Raw genomic sequence first — 19,819 nt, 5'->3', positions numbered from 1 at the left:
TATTTTTGGGAAAGACAGCTCCCAAGTCATCCTTCAGGTTTATACATTTTTTTATGTTCCAAAATGTATAATTCAAAATGGGAATAACATTTGAATATCAATTTTAATCAACATCAATAGATCTCATCTGTAAAGGTATAAACACCAACTGAACAAAATTTTAAAATACATTCAGTTATGTTATTCTTGTCATATTTTATATTCCTAATATAATAAGATAAAGAGCAGCACAGTGGCTAAGTGGTTAGCATTTCCCCCTAGCAGCACTCTGGTCATTGGTTTGAAACCCAACCAGGGCACTACCTGCACAGTTTTTTGTGTTTTTTTAAACTTCATTTATTTAACCGCTTACGTGCTGCCCTATAGCAGAAATACTGCTACAGGTCGGCACGGGTGCACAAAATCAAGTATATATACATGATTTTGTAGTTCCGGGTAGGGCGAGTGTGCCCTACGAGCGCCACCATTCGCGGCCTCAGCTGTCAATAACTGGGTCCCGGTCGGTGATTCCCCACCGCCACCTGGCGATCTCTAAGGATTTCCAACAGTGGAGAGACCTGTATGTAAACAATAGCGATCTCTCCCGTCAGCTCCTGCACACTGCTTTGTATGGCTCTGCATAGCAGAGCATTTGATTTTTAAAAAATTTTTACTGGACGTGTTTAATAGCAAAAGTCAAAAATAAAGTTTTGGGTTTTTTTTCCAAAATTGTCGGTCTATTTTTGTTTATAGCGCAAAAAATTAAAAAAGCACAGGTGATCAAATACCACCGCAATTGTCAGTAAAAGTAACGCAGCACTGTATCGCAAAAAATGGCCTGGTCAGGAAGGGGGGTAAATCCTCTAGAAGGCAAGTGGTTAACAAAAAAATTTGCACATACAAACTATACTTGCCAAGCCAATACAGTGGCAAAGTACTATGTAGCAAATAGTGTGAAGAAAGGGAATTGTCACAGCTCTGGAGTATCAAAGCCTGTAAATTCCACAAATATCGCAGCAACAAATAGGTACATCCATGTATATGCACAATCAGATAAATCAAACAAGAAGAAAAAACTTACATTAAATAAGTAACAAAGAAGAAACAAACAAAACCCAGAGTATGCAAACGTACATAAGAATACTGCACACATGTACTGTATGTTACTGGACTGAGTGTTTTCACATAGGCGCCCAGCACCATAAAAAGTTACTAAGAGAAAAAGAAGGTCACAATGTTAGTAGTTGTCCCAAAAGTCATAATAACACTCTGACTTCCAGCCCAAACAGGGGTAGTAGCAAGAACAGCGGGGAGGATTTGACTTAAAACAGAAGGTAACTAAGGTATGGGGTCAGAGACAAAATGCAGAAGAGAGTCACTGGTGTCTTGTGTATCTAGACAGGGTCCCCAGAGTCTAGTAAATTTCCCTGGACACTCTTTCACTTCATAAATAAGCTTATAAAGTGGGAGGCTCTGATTAATCAAACGTTTCCACAAACCAATGTGCAGGAGGTCAGAACATATCCATTATGATACAATGATCTTCCTGGTGTATTAGAGCAATATTCATATAAATCTTTTAGCTTTAGCAGTCAGTTCAAGATCATCAAATACCCGAGAAGACACCACTTAGGACTACAGACATTGGGGAGATCAAAATGAACTGAAATAAATGCAGTAATCTCAGAACAAAAACGGTCTGACTTTAATGCACGACCAAACCATATGCATAAAGTCCCCTTTTTCTGACTCACATTTATTGGATGTGGGGGTGGCATGTTTGCGCATAAGAAATATATGCTTAGGTGTATAATACGTTCTATGTAAGTATCTCAACTGTATGAACTTGTCCCTAGCAAAGATTACAGTACCGAGATATGAGGCATAAACCTCCTTCCAGTCATCTAGGGAGAGTTCCGGGATATCAACCAGCCACCTTGTACTTTAGTTAGCTGGGTGGAAGGTCTGTCCAGTAGTAAGGAGTAGTAATTAGAAATAAGTCATGTACGATTAGATGAAAGAAGTGCACGCTCCAGTTTAGAATTACTTAAATGCATCTCCTGGAGTCCCAGCTGCGCCTCTGCCGTGTGGCGAAATTGTAAGTAGCTGAAGTGCCACTCCAGGGGGATATGTAGCTCTCTCTGCAAGTGTATACAAGTTTTAAACACGCACCCTTGATATAATTGATGAAGATAGGTTAAATCATACTTAGCCCAATTCAGACTATCTGATAAATCGTAGAACTGTAGCAAACTGGGATTTAACCATCATGGCTGGTTGGGGGAACAGAGGTGCTTGGCTGCATCTAAAATATTTAAGCAGTGGTTGTAAATTCGCAGAGAGGCATTTAGAGTTAACTGTTCGTCTGTAAATAAGATTACCCAAAGTCTAAAACAAGGAGACCCCTGCCGCTTCAACAGCAGAGGCTACTTTGCTCTGTTGGGGGAAAGCCATCAATGGATATAAACCAATTGGGAGGCATAATTATAGAAATGCAAATTAGGCAATGCCAGACCCCCCTCCTCCCTGGAGACAGGAAGCTGCAAAGTCTCCAGAGAAAGTCTGGGTACCTTAGGGTTCCAAAGGAAGGTAGTGAGAATTGAGTCAATTTCCTGGAAGTGGTGTTTGGAAACATATACTGGGGAATTAGCAAGAATATAAAGACATTTTGTCAGGAAGACCATTATGAATGGGTTAACATGCCCCAACAGGGTGAGAGGTAGCTTAATACAATGACTAATTGGGGTGCAAAAGGAAGAGATGCATAGGAGGACATTGTTATCAATTCTTTGCCAATGGAAGCTGGATATCAAACACCCAAATATCTGAATTTGTGTGTAATGTGTAAGGGCAAGACTGGGGTAACTGGAGAGGTAGGTCTTCATCAACAGAAATATACAAGATTTTGTCCAGTTGACCTTGAAACCCAGAGTGGTGCTCAAACTGCTGGATATGTTCCAGAGCAGCAGTAACACTGTACAGTGAGTCTGAAATATACAGTAACATATCATCTGCATAGAAGGACACCCTTTCCTCCAGAGAGTAATTTTGAATCCTTTTCATCAAAGAGGAAACTCGAAGAAGTTCCGCCGGGGGTTCAATCACGAGCGCAAACAAAAGAGGCAACAGTGGACACCCCTTTCTAGTGCCTCTCTAGATGGAAAAGGGAGCAGATGTACAGCCATTGATCCCTATACATGCTTGGGGGAGTGTGTGTAAAATATTTATCCAGGAAATGAAAGGGTCACCAAACCCGAATTTTTGTAGCACCTGAAAGAGATATGGCCATTCAATGGAGTTAAAAGCTTTATGGGTGTCCGGGGGCCACAAGCAATCTAGGGAAATTTGAGCTATTGGGAACCTCAAGTTTGTGAACAGCATCCATAAATTAACATAAGTAGACCTGTCCGGAATAAAGCTAGTTTGATCAGACGGGAAACTACCGAGTTCAATCTGGTGGCAAATATTTTGGATAGGATCTTAAGAATAAGAGCTTCTCGCATAGACTCAGGGAGATTTTGCTCCTTTAAAATGTACTTATAAAGAGAAAGCAAATGAGGAAAGACAAATTCTCCGTGGGTTAAATACCATTCGATAGGCAGGCCATCTAAACCAGGTGTTTTATGTTTAGCAAACTGTCTCAAAGTATGCTCCGGCTCATCAGCAGAAATCAGGGCGTCCAGGTAGTCTCTGTCCTCAGTAGTAAAGGAAGGAAGGCTTACAGATTTCAGATATTCCAACAGCTCATCAGGTGTATATTGTACCTGGGAGGTATAAAGAAAAATGTAAAACTGCAGGAAAGCAGCCATAATAGATTCAGTAGTTTCCTGCATATCACCCACACTGTCTACTATTCTAGGAATGATAAATGGTTCATGGTTCGGTTTAGCCAGGAAAGCCAGTAATTTCCCATTTTTATCCTCCATCTGCACAAAGTCTGCATGTTCTCCCTGTGCCTGTATGGGTTTCCTCCCACACTCCAAAAGACATGCTGGTTGGCGCTTGTCTAAATTGGCCCTAGAATGTGTGAATGTGAGTTCAGACTAAGCTCGTTGAGGGCAGGGACTGATGTGAATGTACAGTATACATTGTGTACACAATTATTAGGCAAGTTGTATTTTTGAGGATTAATTTTATTATTGAACAACTACAGTGCTTTAAGTCAATCCAAAATGTTCATAAACCTCAAACCTATAGTATTTAAGTAAAAGTGAGGTTTTGGATTTCTTAGGAGAATATCTATTTGTGCACAATTATTGGGCAACTATTAATGTGCAGAATTATTATGCAACTAAACGAAAAACAAGAAATAAAAATAAACAAGTGAGATGGGAACATTTTTAACGTGAGAATAGTAAACAAACTCAAATTTACAAACATTAAAAAAAAATAAAAAATCAGTGACCAATATAGCCACCCTTCTTTCAATAACAGTCATAAGCCTTCCATTCATGGAGTCTGTCGGTTTCTTGATCTGTTGACAAACTTTTTGTGCAGCAGTAACCACAGCCTCCCAGACACTGTTGAGAGAGGTGTACTGTTTTCCTTCACCGTAAATCTTGCATTTAAGAAGGGCCCACAAGTGCTCAATAGGGTTTAGGTCAGGTAAGGAAGGAAGGGGACCATGTCATTATTCTTTCATCTACAAGCCCTTTACTGGCTAGCCACACAGTGGAGTACTTTGATGCAAGCGATGGAGCATAGTCCTGCATAAATATCATGGTCTTCTTGAAAGATGCCAACCACTGCTTGAAAAAAGTGTCTACTAAAAAACTGGCAGTAGATTTGGGAGTTTATTTTGAATCCATCTTCAACACGAAAAGTTCCAACTAGCTCATCTTTAATAATCCCTGTCCATATCAGTACCCTACCTCCAGCTTGCGGACATCTGAGTTGAAGTTCAGCTCTGTGCCTGGTTCAGCAACAGGTCCATCCATCTGGTCCGTCAAGAGTTACTCTCATCTCATCAGTCCATACAACCTTTGAAAAATCTGTCTTCAGATACCTCTTGGCCTAGTCTTGGCGTTTCAACTTATGTGCCTTGATCAGTGGTCGTCGGGTTTCAGCCTCTTACTTTGGCCATGTCTCTGAGCACTGAACACCTTATACTTCTGAGAACTCCAGGTAGGTTGCAGATCTGGAATATGACAGCACTGGAAGATAATATGTTCACATTTGATTCTTCTCAAATCTGTGGCAGTTAATTTGCGTCTTTTTCTCAAGATGTTTCTTGTGACCCTGTTGACTATTTGCAACAAAACGTTTGATGGTCCTGTGATTACACCCCAATATCGTAACAATATTGTAACAATTTCAAGAGTGCTGCATCCCTCTGAAAGACTTTTTCGAATTTTTGACTTTTCAGAGTCAGTTAAATCTTTTTTGGCCCATTTTACCTGAGGAAAAAAAGCTGCCCAATATTTATGCACACCTTGATATAGGATGTTGATTTCCTTAAGCCACACCCTCCCTCATTACACATATACACATCACCTCATATGCTTAAATTCAATAAACATTGAAGTTTATACAGCCTAGAATTAGACAATATGCATAAAAATGATGGTGTGGTCAAAATACTCGCTTTCCTAATTGTGCACACAGTGTATCTGTACAGCGCTGTGTAAATTGATGGCACCATATAATTACTTGTAATAAATAAACCTTTTTGTCAAGAAACAAATTTATGGAGTTCCAGGAAAACAAACTCTTCAAAATATTTTATTATTAAGCCTATAACTTTGCCTTGTTTGAAGAAAGAGAGGTTTATCTTTAACACTTTCATACCTGGAGATCAGTAACCACTAATTTACCACCAGTGGTTTATGAACGGCAAAGTGATGGACACGTTTTCCACGTTTATAAACGGAACTTCGAAAATCACCCTTGGGTGTCCTGTGGGTTTGCTAATGGTTGTGAACAATGAACAGAGCAGATCCAATCGGCTCTGTATCTTGTGATTGCTGTGATGACCAACCAGATCAGTTATTCATTCAATAGCTCCAGATCTGCAGCAGCAGATATTCAAGGTTGTAAAAATTGTTTTAACCCTTTCACCCCCGCTTCTCTCCTGTATATTTCAGCTCCATCCTGTATCTGCAGTGACCTGAATAATAACCCCTTCACTTTCCTCATCCACCACATCTATACATTACCCTCATTCCCATCCTCCCACTGTATGTGACCTGTACATTGAAGTAATATTAAACCCAGACTAAGAAAAGCTTTCATTATATGCTATATAAAAAAATGTGCATACTCATAAAGCCATTAAAATATTTATTTTGTATAGAATGAACATCTGGTTGATCCTGCCCTTAGCTGGCCCTCCCATCTTCTGTGTCCTCATGGCAGCCTGGGATTGTGTAGACCAGCTGGTGTCTTCTACAGAGCATGCTCATATTTCAGCTCCCTTCCAAGCCCCTCCTTCATTTCCTCCTTTTTTTTTTTTATCTCTGCAGCCCATGTGAATATATGTACGTATACATATTGGTAAAGGACAGTCCCCTTCCTCCCTCCTCCATGTCCTTCCATTGCTAAACACTATGGGGGCGGGATATAGCATGCTGATTGATTACATTCATTAAGAAACTCACAAAAAAGCTTAGTTTTAACATAAATCAGTATTAAATATATCAAATGCAACTGCTAATGGCTGTAAAGAAAAAAAAAAAAAAAAGCTTTGGATGCAGATGCCGTCTGAACAAAATGAAAGCAAAAAGTCAGTCTTCGCTTACTCTGCCTACACCATATTAATTCACACCAAACACACACTTGATGTTCAATAAAGATTTATAGAGAGGTCTTAAACAGTTTTTTTTCCACTTATATAATTTGAATTGCTATTCTGAACCTTTTTTTAGTCACGTGACTGGCATACTACCAATCAGGGCTGTGCAGACAAAGACTCACAATGTAGATAGTATACATCAGCAGTGTAATAGAAGGCCCATCCAAGGATCTTTCTATGCAGATGCTGAAGAACAGAGGAAGATCATGTGACCACACAACAGCTCTGCAGGAATAAGGTACTTAGAGGATTTAAAAAAAAATAAAATACAATGGCGTAATAGATTTTATATATAATTTATATATATATATATATATATATATATATATATATATATATATATATATAAATGTTATGTATATGAACTGTGGCAATTAACACTTCTCTGCTTAGTTTCACTTTAACACCTTCACCCCCTCCTCCATGTGTGGGACCTATACATTTATGGATTTAATGCACTATTACCAAGTTGAATATTTTAATCCCTTTAATACCAGTATGTTTCTTCATTTCCCAAAAATGTGTCAATAATAATGTGTTTACTGTGGGGTATCTATTTTCCAAAATGGCGTCATTTTGAGCATTTTTGTACTGTCCTGGCATATGTTGTATGTTTTATAACAGAAAGTTTTTTATTTATGTATGACTGCAGACTGATCAACTTCAAAGTTTTCTTTTTTTTTTTTTATTCTTTAAAACTTCCACAGGAATTCTTTCTCAGTCTTGACTTCCTCATAGCTGCCTGCAATTATGAAAAATAGAAAACGCTATAGGCTTGCAACATCATTCACCTTATATCCCTCATCATTTCAGTGGTAAATATCCGCAATGAACTGACAGAGAAAAGCTTTGTGTACGGACTACAATTCAAGCACCGCCTTGGAAAGCATTAGGCAGGCTGGGAAATAACACAGGAAACTGACAAGATCCAAGTGGGGTGAACTGCAAGAGTGGCTAGATGGAATTACAAAAACTATGGCAGATTAAACAGTTTACATATGTATTTCAAGAAGGCAAGTAGCTCAAGGGCTTGAGTTATTTTAGCTTCTAAGCTTGTTGATTTATTTCGTAATATTTTAAAGACAACAAGATTAGCACAAGCATCTGACTTCAGTCTCATTAACATGCAATGCAGTTACGTTGTCTTTGTTTTTGAATTAGATAAGTGACTGCACATTAACATTAATTTCCCAAAGAAACAATAGAAAAGGCAAGTTCATCTTTTATGGAGGCTCTAGTTTAAATGCACAGATATCATACCACAGCTTCTACTTACTGGCACTGCCTGGTATGTGGCTGAAAACATGAGATCAAGTGTCACTGATGCATCTGAAATATTCTGTGGGGAAGCCAAATTACAAGAAAGAAAGGGGGGGGGGGAGTTTCTACAAAAGTCTTCATTAGTGAGCTGAAAGAAGGCCTTTATAATTGCATCAATTTCAGTAGTAAATCCTAAGGTAGGCCATAGATTATGTGATTTTCTGATGTGGAATTGTTCGCGTGGAGCCATTTTGTTCTCCTGGCGAGGGGTGCCGTCCCTGCCAGGAGACCACAATGATTACTGCTAGTGGCTCTAGCCACTGGCAATAATTGCATGCTAAAAATCCAGCATGCTGGTTGTACGAAAGTAGATCAATGGATCAACTTGGGTACAATCAGCCAGCCCATAGATGAATTGAATCTCAGCCGCTACCTGCTGAACCGGCCGAGATGCAATCCATCCATGGCTAGCTTTAGGTCTCATGCACACAGTAAATTTTTTTCCTCCCCTGGACACCTCCCTAAACACAGCTTAAAACGTGCACCTAAAGCCATGTTCTGCATGTGTGTTTGGCATTACTGCATTCTATTAGCCAAAATATTAATTTATTCTGGCCATCAGAATGCATTACTACACAAATGCGTTAATGCGCTTTTTGATGTTTTTTCTGTCCAATGCTCCTATTCCGAATGAGTAGGTGATATTTTCTTTTCTGCCTCTAAACATTCCTAAATACCTGTAAACACCTATGTGTGCATGGATATAAAGACGTGTTTAGCAGCAGAACAAAAATGTCAAACACCAGTGAAAGCAACATTTTTGACATCCTTTGTGCATTAGGCCCAAAATTGAGCTATTAAGGTTGGTGGTTAAACTTAAAATAAACCTGTCAATGGTACTAAACAGTTAAAAAAAAATAAAATTCCATCAGCAACTGCCTCTAGATGCCTTTAAATTCTTTTCAGATTACCGAAATTCCAAAGTACTAAAACATATCACTTCCTGCTATTGTTAAAAGTTACATTCCCTCACCTCTGACATATTCTATTGTGATATTATGTGCAGCGTCACTATCCAGTACGAATGTAAAAGTTCTTTTCATTCAAGCCAGAGGGACAAACTAAAGTTTTTCAGCACGCCCATTTTCGAGCATTTGATCAGTAGACTGGTCTCTTTTGAACTGGCTAAATTTCAATCCATGTATGCCCAGCTTTAGAAGTTTTTTTGTTTTAAGGGCTCATGTACACTGCAGCTGATAAACTCACGTTCAGGAGCTGTTCAGTGTTTTTTTCAGCAGCCCCTGAATTCTCCCTAATGTTTTCCTATGTGTCCATGTAGACAGTCATTTACAGTTGTTTACAGGCAGTTGAGTTTACAGTTGTTTTTTTTAATGCACCAAACTTGCGTTCAGGGGTAGATTTTATCGGCGTTTCAAACGCCAAACGCTTGTAAACATGTTTTTTTAACTGTTCCATGTCCAGATGCTGTCCAGAGCCTTTTTTCATCATCAGAAATGCATGCAAAGAGTTTTCCAGATACTCAAATGGACCTAGTACACCAGAGCGGTCAGTTCCAAGTTTCGCGTGAAGGAAAAAATGGTAGAATATGCTGCATTATGCTCATGATGGGATCCATAGCGAATACAACCAGAAAAGATAGGTAATCTCAACACATACTGCTCTCTCTGCTTCTGCTCTCAACTTCTCTCAAAATTCTGAAATAGGTAATTTTTTACTGGTTTTCAGTGCATTCTGGGCATTTGGGAAGGTCTCCTGAGGTTATCTTTTAAAAATGCTTCTAAATGCAAACGTTCATAAACGTGCATAAATGCGGTATGCAAATGTGGCTAAACTGACGTTTTTTACCCTACATTTTCAAGCAGTCAGTTTCCATTGTTCAGAAGAGTTTTCACTGGCAGAAGGAGAGGATCAGAGAAGTTACGATCAAACTGCATTTTTTGCACAATGCAGAAGATTAATCCCTTAGGTTCCACAGTGAGCATAACATGCTTTACTGTATATACATCGACTGATTCTACTGTTGTGGGTTTAGTAACACTTTAAAACTGCACTGCTGATATTACAAAGAAAAAAAAAACACAATTAATGCATTTTATACAATCATTAAAAAAGCATAACTCTGACTAAGGTGCTGGCTAATCATTTGAACTCCTTTCTTTCTAAATATATACACCTTGATCAAGTTGGCTTTGCCCCCAAAAGGCAGGTTCCAGATCAAACTAGGAGACTGCTAGACATTATATCTGTGGTACACTCGAACTAGGATGGTAGGGGACAGAGGAAGGACATGTTCCTTTCTTTTGGACTTACGCAAGGCCTTCGACTCCCTGTGTTGGGAATACCTTTGGTTTTGGTACCCACTTCATCAACCTCTTGCAAACCCTATATAGTGCCCCTTCGGCTCCTTTAATGGTTAAAAGGATATAGCTCCCAACAAATCCCACTACACAGAGGCATACCTCAAGGTTGCCCCTTATCCCTAATATTATTTGTATTAGCTTTGGAACCTCTCGCCATCAAACTCCAAGGAAATGTTGATATCAAAAGGTATTCATTGTGGGGAAAGGGAACACAACGGCACCCTGTTCGCCGATGAATTACTAACGATCCTTTCCTCCCCAATCACCTCCATCGCTAATTTATACTCCATCCTGCGACGCTTGTCAAATATCTCAGGCCTTCGGGTTAACCATTCTAAATCTCTGGCACTTAACGTATCCTAGGAGGAACAGGTTTTTCGAGCTCTCAAAAATTCTTTCACATTTAAATGGCAGCGGACAGCTCTACCTTATTTAGCACACATTTAACGCCCAATTTACATACATTGTACGTGAAAAACTACCCTCCTCTATTTAAAAAAGTAACTTAAAAGCAACAGAACTGGACTTCTAAGCCCCCTTCTTGGTTTGGTCATTTGTACTCCATTACTCCATCTTACCGATATTATTACACCTTATTTGGACTCTCACGATTTCACTCCATGTCTCTGATCTCAATAACTTTCAACAGAAGTTGCTACAGTATGTTTGGGGTGACAAGAGATCCAGGGTGAATAGGCATACCGTGCACACTCCTAAACAGAAGGGTGGCCTGGGGATGCCTGCTTTACTTAAATATTACCATGCTGTACAACTAGCACAGTTAACCCGATTCCACACCAACCACAACGTCCGCTATGGATGAAGATGGAAGAAGCCTCACATCCAGATAGGCCAATTAGCCATCCCCTATGGTTACACCCAAAAGATAGACCACTAATCTTTTGTCCCACACTATCATTTTTTTCTCAACTTATGGGACAGACTTCCAGCCAGATACTACATTAAATCCCCCCCCCCCAGTCCCATGGTTTAGGAATCCAGCATTCACTCAGGGTGAATGAATAATTTTACATGGTGGACGAATAAAGGTTTGCTCAGCATAGAGAATCTATGTGATCTTAGAGGCATTATGTCTGAGAGAAAGATATCAACTCCCTGACACTGAACTGTTTAGGTATGCCCAAATGAAACGCTACTTACAAGCTTTGAAAATCAAGTCAGACCTGACAACTTCCACTTCGAAGGAATGCCTCTGCCTGAACTTTGACAAACACACTGGTCACATATCTAAGCTTTACAGTATGTTGACACATATCCCTAAAAAACTGTTTTATATGGACAAGTGGGAACAAGATTTGAAGAAAAGTTAGAGGTGGACGATTGGTGTAAGCTTGCTCAAGACGCTTCTAAATCTATCATCAACACCTCCCTTATAGAGGCCAATTATAAAGTACTTTTGAGATGGTACATGGTACCAGTGCGAGTGTCAAAGTATGTTCTAGAAACATCTCAGTGTTTTGGAGGTTTTGGTCAGGAGGGTACGGTGTTTCACACTTGGTGGTCCTGTTTGAAGGTCCAGAGGTTTTGGATTAGAGTATACAATTTTATCTACTCACTCAAGTGCATTTAGTGAAATCTCTTTAGCAGGCCTTGTTGGGATGTAAACTGGAGGTAATGCCTAAGCATACAAAAAAATTGATCACTTTTAGATTTGTGGCAGCCTGAATAGCTATTGTAAGATCTTGGAGGTCTCCCACAATTACCTTTGAGTTACTAAAGATTGTAAGCTCTAATGATCACGGCCCTCTGTTTTCTCTTTACCAAATTGTATTGTACCTGTAATGTCTACCTTCCTTTTGTAAAGCACTGCACAAACTGTTGGCGCTATATAAATCCTGTACAATAATAATAATGATAATAATAAAAAAGGCTAAGCTATCATGGATAATGGTCAATGAATGGCTCTCAGCATTGCTTAATGATAGGATGATGTTCTGTAATAAAACCTGGGATCCTTGGATCAAATAACTATCAACCTCTCTCTGAAAATGGAATTAAAGTTACCCTATTGGCTGGTTCGGGTGCACCCTCCTTCCTTTTTCTCTCCTTTTTCTTTCCTCTTTACTTTCTCTCTTTTTGCTTACTGCAAATAAGATTTTTTTCTACTTTTGAGAGTTCTCTGTTATTGGTTGAACGACTATGAGGCAGTCCATACTAGCCCTCTGTATGGCTCTGTGGTGCTATAGTTTCTGCTGCCTCTTGTCGCCATCCACTGCGTGGCCATGTGCTGTGATCTTTAAAACAAAACTGGATACTTGTATATGTTCGAATACGCATCTTGTTATGTTCTTTAAAATAATTTTGCCTGAGATTATTTGTAAAACATTGGGCTTATGATCATTTACAATTGAGCTTTTATTTGAGCTGTTGTAATATCCTTTTGAAAATATTAATAAAAACTAGTGAAAAAGAAAAAAGCACAACGCCACCAAAAATATATTTTGGTTTTGGTAACAGCAGGGAACAGTTAGAGCCCTTGTCTGTTTCTTTTTATTGTTATCTATGGTCCTGTTAGGGAGTCTGCCCTCACTTCAAGGCCAAACAGAAAATGCTAGGTATTCTCTCTCTAATGGGCTGTCTGTGCCTTGTCTTACTGCAGCAGCCAGGAACAGGAAAGATAAGCTGTACTTTTGTGTATTGTAGACACTGAGAACTATTCAGCTCACTTGACTGTCAATGCAGCCACATTAAAAAGGTTCCTCCAGGAGGTGCCATAAAGCAATGCAGCTGCAGCTTAAGGGAAGAACAAGAGCACAAGGTCTGTATTTGATAACACATCTTGGAAATCCATGGTTGCCAATATGAACTACTTTAACTTTCCTGCGTATACATAATAGTTACGTCACCCCAGCCAGTCAAAGATTATGCACCCAGAAGAAGACCAGGGGATGGAATGACGACGGAGAGAGCAGATGCTGCATGACTGGAGGAGGACATTGTGTGAGGCAAGTCTGGCACCTTTAAGCTTTAGGTCAGCTTTAATCTTGAGTGTTCCTTTAAATCAGTGGTTCTCAACCTGTGGGTCGCGACCCCTTTGGGGGTCAAACGACCCTTTCACAGGGGTCGCCTAAGACCATCGGAAAACACATATTTCTGATGTGTAAAGAGCAGCTGCTGTGCTGAAAGCAGCTACTGTGTTGAGAGCAGCTACTGTGTTGAGAGCAGCTACTGTGTAGAAAGCAGCTACTGTGTAGAAAGCAGCTACCGTGTTGAAAGCAGCTACCGTGTTGAAAGCAGCTACCGTGTTGAAAGCAGCTACCGTGTTGAAAGCAGCTACCGTGTTGAAAGCCGTATTGAAGGTAAAACGACACATGAATTATAATTACTGGGTAAAGAATTTTATGGTTGGGGGTCACCATAACATAAGGAACTGTATTAAAGGGTCGCGGCATTAGGAAGGTTGAGAACCACTGCTTTAAATGGAACTTATGGTGTATTTTCAATCAGCACATATTTTTATTGAATATTAAAGTGTGCACTTTAAACAAGGTCAATGTTTACAATTCCAACCCTGTGTAAAAAAAAATGGGTGAACACTTACCTTTCAGACAGACCGTATCTTCAAACTCCGCTGCACTGCTGCTCCCCAGCCACTGCAACTATTCAGAATTTATGGGCAAGTCTAACTCCTGCTCCTCATGCTCTATATTGTGGTTTTCTCTTGTTGGCTAGTTCTTCATGCTACTGTGTACAAAGTGGTGGTAGGTACCATAACTGGCATTGAGGGGAGAAGGAATTTCACACACTTGGAACAGTAGAATACTTACAGTGGCAGGTGAGCAGAAAAGCTGTGGAATTTGAAGATATGGGGCTCTGGGAAAGTAAGTATTAATGCACTTTTATAGAGGTGGCTGTGGTGACAGACTGATGGTTATTTAAAGCAATACTAAATGCAAAAATCAAACATTATATTGTAGCTTACTAATCCTTAGATGTGGTGTCTGCCTTAGTTTTCTTTTTTAGGCTTTCTTTCCCTTAATTTCTACCAGTGATCCGGCCAGTAAGTCTGTTTTTCAACAGAATAAGCTCTCCTACAAATGTAGCAGTTCAAGTGTTTAAACAAACCATTTACCACTGACAGGGGTACAATGATCAGTTTTTATTTATTCACGTAAAACCTTTATCCCAAAAGAAAAAAAATGTTGCTATAACTGCAGTGTGAGCTGGACTTTGGCTTCAATTTGTTAGTGTATCAAAATCTACTAGTACATCTACTACTTCCCTCCTCCATGTTAACAATGCTGCTGTCCAAAGGTGCCCCAGTGCTCCTTCATCCAAAATGTGGGCACTCTAATACAGGAGGTGTGTTACCGGCCAGATAACCAGGTGAAAACAAAGGGGAAAAACCTATAAAAAAAAACAAGAACGAAAACTAATACAGCCACCACATCGAATATTTGGTAAGCTGTAATAAATTACATCTGGGTTTAATACTGCTTTAACCTCCCTAGCGGTCTGATTATGTCTGTATTTCTGTGCTGCAAGCGGTACATTTTTTTCATGGAAATATGATTTTTTTTTTAATTGTAGGCCTGTAATTTTTAGTAATAACTCACTGAAATCTGTCCGAACGAGAGTCTAGTAAACAGGTATGTTAAAATTTGAAACACGAAATCATAAATTATAATTTAATAAATAATCATAAAAAATAATAATATAATAATAAATTTAATTCAATAATATAATCAAACCAAAAACACTGAAATTTGAAATATAGCGCCAAGTTCGCACATCACTGAGCAAAGTCGCAAAATCGTTTTCAGTGTCTGATGACGAATTTCCCCACAAATTATTATCACTCAATTCTGCAAGTGGTTCTGATTTACTATCGCTGTTCTCTAGCCGGTCTAAAACCACTTTTGACCTAAAGGGACACTTTCTGGATGCCATGGACGTTTCTCAGTTTCCAGGCAATAAGAACAGTAAAAATGCAGGCAGGGCACAGGACAAAGCACTAGGGACAAAATGTATGTGAAATGGTTTGATACAGTAATGTTTTACTATGTGATTTTAGTGTATTTAGTGAATATCACTTTATGTCATTTTCAAATTTCCCGCCAGTTCCGTCCCCGTACGTCACGACGCTCGCAGGGGACGGAACCCAGATGACAGATGCCGGCATCCGCCGGAGTACATTACAGGGGACACTGAAAGAGGGACATCGCGGGAGCGCAGGACAAGGTAAGTGAAGAACAGATGCTGGAGCAGCGCCGCATGGTAAGCTCGAGTGTAGCTCTGGGTTACCGCTTTTGGTACTGAAACCTTACCCCGAGCTACACTCGGGAATACCGTCAGGGAGGTTAAAATTAAGGTGATTTCTTTATCTTTTGAAAACAACATTTTATCCCATGTATAGTATATTCTAATGTAATCATTTTAAATGGAATAGAATTTCTCGACACACAACTAATTCAGGTACCCTCATCGGCAATCAATACAAGGTAGTTTCCAAATCAAGATACATTTGAAACTGGCACTTTCAAATTAAGAATACTGCTAAATCTTTAATAAATTAGTGATTACAATATAATTACAACATACTAAAAAGGACAGTACATTTTCTACTATATTATAACATACAAAAAAAAAACAATACAATTCATATGGTGAAATATATGAAATATATGGATAATAGAATTTAGCAGGATGATTTAAAACAATTTGTCTTAGATTGATTTTAAAGGCCCTTGTATTCTAACCTATTGTCAGTTTATATTATGCAGCAATAATAAGTGCAATAAACTTAGTAGCTAAATAGACAAGACATATCTGCATGTTATATTGAGCTGTATGTATAAAGATTTTAGACATGAACAAAGAAGAAATAATTTCAAGCACATGCATCTGGTTCAAAAATATGTACCTATAATAATGTATCTAACACCAGCAGATAAAATAAAGTATATGCAAAACATACACAATATATTGCAAGGGTAGACGATCATGAAGAGATCTCCCTCACCAACATGGAAGAGATCAGAGATCCCCCATATGCAGAGTGGGGCAGGTACATGGTGGTAAGATATAGCTATATGTTCTTGAGTGCTGGTCCCTGCTGAACCACCTCTTGGTTCCATCCCAAGTGCCTGTATATGATATCACATACAAGTGCCTGAGATTGACACGAGAGAAGGATCACAGGAAGCAGCGCAGCCAAACAGGTAGCAAAGTCTTGCCACAGATTTCCTGTGCTTCTCTGCATATAAAAGAAAGCACTATAGACGAAGTGTAAGCACAGTGGGGACGCAGTCTACCCATCGCACAACGGAGATTGATGGGTTGCCAACCCCTGCTATATTGTACAGTGCCTCAGTTACACCTACCTCTTTACTAGGAGAAAACTCAAGGAGAAGATTGCATAATGTTGATGAAGCTACCACCAAAATGTCATCTGGGGCATTCTGTAACACCTGTAAGGAACAAAATGTTTATGGTTCATGTATGAAAGAGACCTTAAAGACATTAAACGCAACTACATATTTCACGCTGATATTTTAGAAAACCTTTTAGAAAATCATATGTAAATGTTTCTTTCAACCATGTAATATGAGTGTTGCATACAGTATTTCCATATAAAACACCCACAGAAATCACAGGAAGTAGAGTAAAATCAAGCGAATTTGTAAACCAAAATGATTCCTCAGATAATCTATGTTTTCAGGAAGGGAAAAACAAGCCTTCTCAGTGCAACTCTTCAGAGCAAATCTGTAAATGGTTTTCATTTATTTAGGTCATAGTATCATTAACAGTAGTTTGTGACATTCAATTAGACTTGTTTGAGAAGGTTACATTGTTTCAACATATAATGCCGTCAATATATTGTTTCAGCATATAATGACTTTAATATTATATTCATCTAAATGCCTTTTTCAGTTCAAACAGGAGAAAGCCACTTTGGTGAGTTGTGATACATCCTTGGCATTATCAGCCAACTCCAAGCCATTAAAATGACTGGTGAAATGCCTTCAACATTACTCAAAAGGTGCAGCTAACCACTACAATCCCTTCCACATAAATACTCAGATTGTGGGGTCCCAGAGATTACAGTGCAGCTCTGACAATAGAAATGGCTACTTCCCACAAGACATACAATGCTTAATAAAATTAAAATAAAATATAAATGTTTGCTTTTTACATGAAAAATATGCATGCACAGAACATGCCAATACTAACGTCAAACAAGGAAATTAAATTGTCGCTAGTCACTGTGTGTTTTAGATTTTGAAAAAGCTTATTTCTATAAAAGGTAACTGCAGAAAATAATTACTTTCATTAAGGGTTTCCACACGGCATGGTCCTGAAAACTGGTTCGGAGCTGTTGGACTGATCTGGACAAACTGTGTAAACATCTAGGGAGAAAAAGGCAATCAGATACCAGCAAAATACAAGCAAATCAGTATAGTTAATGTCAAATTTCCTTATAACAGAGACCCCACATTTTATAAACTGAACAGTAGGATTCCCTTGCACCTAGATGGGGGAAGTAGCAATTAGACCACAAATGTTTAGAGCCAACTTGCATACGTACAATAAAACAATTTTTTTGTCTTTTACATATTAGGAGACAAAGCTCTACTCTATCCCTACATGATTAATGATACAATCCTGATAGGGGAAAAAAAAGGCCACTTACTAATCAATAGCTATACAACAATGCTTTCACCACTTATAAGGACAGGGTAACAAGCAACTTAAGTCACAAACCAACAAAGGGTAAAGAAAAGTTCTATAACCTAATATATATATCTTTTAAAGCACCCCTCATCCCCCACCAATTCCTATTAACATGTATTTTAAATAGTGCATTGAGGAAACCCTTACAAAAGATTCCTTCACAAAGTTTTCCTTTGAGACATGGAAAAGCACCATTCGCACACTAAATGCGCCTACTAAGCAACAATAACCTAACAATTACAACAATGCTTTAGGTTGACCACATGGTACTTTCAACTTCTACCCATAAATCTCCTAATCAATACCTTGCCACCAAATTGATGCTCCTTCAACAAGTGCAAAATTGGGACCGTTATGCCACCGTCGTGACCACTATGCCCTGTTCAGACACAGGACACTGTTTGCTTTATTGTGAGTAATGTTTAATATTATATTTCTTTTTTCATTATTTTTGACTAAATGCTTCAGCATCTAGTTGTCAGGGTTTTTGCTTTTCTGCAAACTATATACCTCTTACTAACAATCTACATATTATGCAGTTGTTAAATGTGTCCAAATTACCAGTTTGGTGTCTCTTTTTCTTTAAAATCCATTGAATTGCTGTATTTACAATTACTGGGTACCAAGTAAAAATAGTTTAAAAAGACATTTATCCAGCAAATGTCATTACAGCATTTAGATTTTATGCCAAATATGCAACAGCGTCAATACACAGTGAAAATTGTAAATTTGTGTCCCTCTCACCACCCTTTGTGTATACGGATTAGACAAATCATCAAATAATAGAATATATTGGTTTACTGGAAAACCTTTCACCTACGCAACAAGGAACAGGTACTCTTTAAACTGGATGCAGAAAGGCAGGCAGTAGAAATGGAAATCAATGGACTATAAGCCCGTACCTGACAGCAGCTAACCGCACCTTGACACTAGTCTCAGATAAGCCATTCACAATCCGGTCCATCATATGTTCAGCCTCTATGATCTGGAGAGAGATGTTAATGCAGCATAAATAACATCAAGGACACCATGCCTGCCTACCTTATTCCTATTAACATTACTAAACATGAGAGCACATTCACACTATCACCCTTTATTTGAATTTTTAAACTTTTTAACACAAGTCCAATAGAAGCATCCATGCAAAAGAATTGGGTATATTTGGCTTCTGTTGGCCCAGTCATGCCTATGGCAGTAGACTTTACCTGTGTACCAATCTACATCTTTCTTCAGTTATATTTTTGCATTCCAACATTAAGCCTGGGCTGGTAAATACATAAAACATAAATAAAACCTAAAAACTTCAAGTAAAAAAGTGCTCAAAAGATTTATTTCCAATTTTGTAGGATATGTAGACACATTTCCAAGCAATGTTATTGTCGGAGTAGATACACAGCTGCACACTGCTCTGGCCAGAAATAATAAGTATTTCTAGGTAATACACCTACATAGTACTATGAATGATTCAGGGTAAGTGGGTAATTTAAAACACAAATTACACGTAAAAGTACAAAAATATATAATGCCATTACAGAAAGTAAGGTTGTAGTCTCAGATGTCTTCCCATCTACATTAAAGCTACGCTATCAGCCATTTTAAACATTTATATGCCTTGCCGAGGAGCAGGCACCATAGGGGGCCTCTGTAATCCCGGTTTCAATGTATTAATAGGCACCTGCTTTTCTTGATTTTCGGACTATATCCTGTTCACTTA

General features: G+C 38.7%; 1 protein-coding gene across 4 annotated transcripts in view; it reads right to left on the bottom strand.

Moving 5' to 3' along the window:
• The window catches only part of ARMC8 (armadillo repeat containing 8), a 182,637-nt gene that overhangs the window by 38,011 nt on the left and 124,807 nt on the right, over nt 1-19,819 (bottom strand). For all 4 annotated transcript variants that reach the window (XM_089671757.1, XM_089671774.1, XM_089671765.1 and 1 more), the window contains 3 exons: nt 19,008-19,090; nt 17,699-17,780; nt 16,755-16,841 (listed from right to left, as the gene is read on the bottom strand). In XM_089671757.1, coding sequence (XP_089527883.1) covers nt 16,755-16,841; nt 17,699-17,780; nt 19,008-19,090 — 252 coding nt within the window. The remainder of the gene's footprint in view (nt 1-16,754; nt 16,842-17,698; nt 17,781-19,007; nt 19,091-19,819) is intronic.

This window comes from Staurois parvus, unplaced genomic scaffold, assembly GCF_062004578.1.
Source record: "Staurois parvus isolate SC_StPar_1 unplaced genomic scaffold, SC_StPar_1.0 ptg000011l, whole genome shotgun sequence".
NCBI classification, from domain to species: Eukaryota; Metazoa; Chordata; class Amphibia; order Anura; family Ranidae; genus Staurois; species Staurois parvus.
The sequence above is the reverse complement of the archived record's forward strand: the minus strand, read 5'-3'. Positions and strand labels throughout refer to the sequence as shown.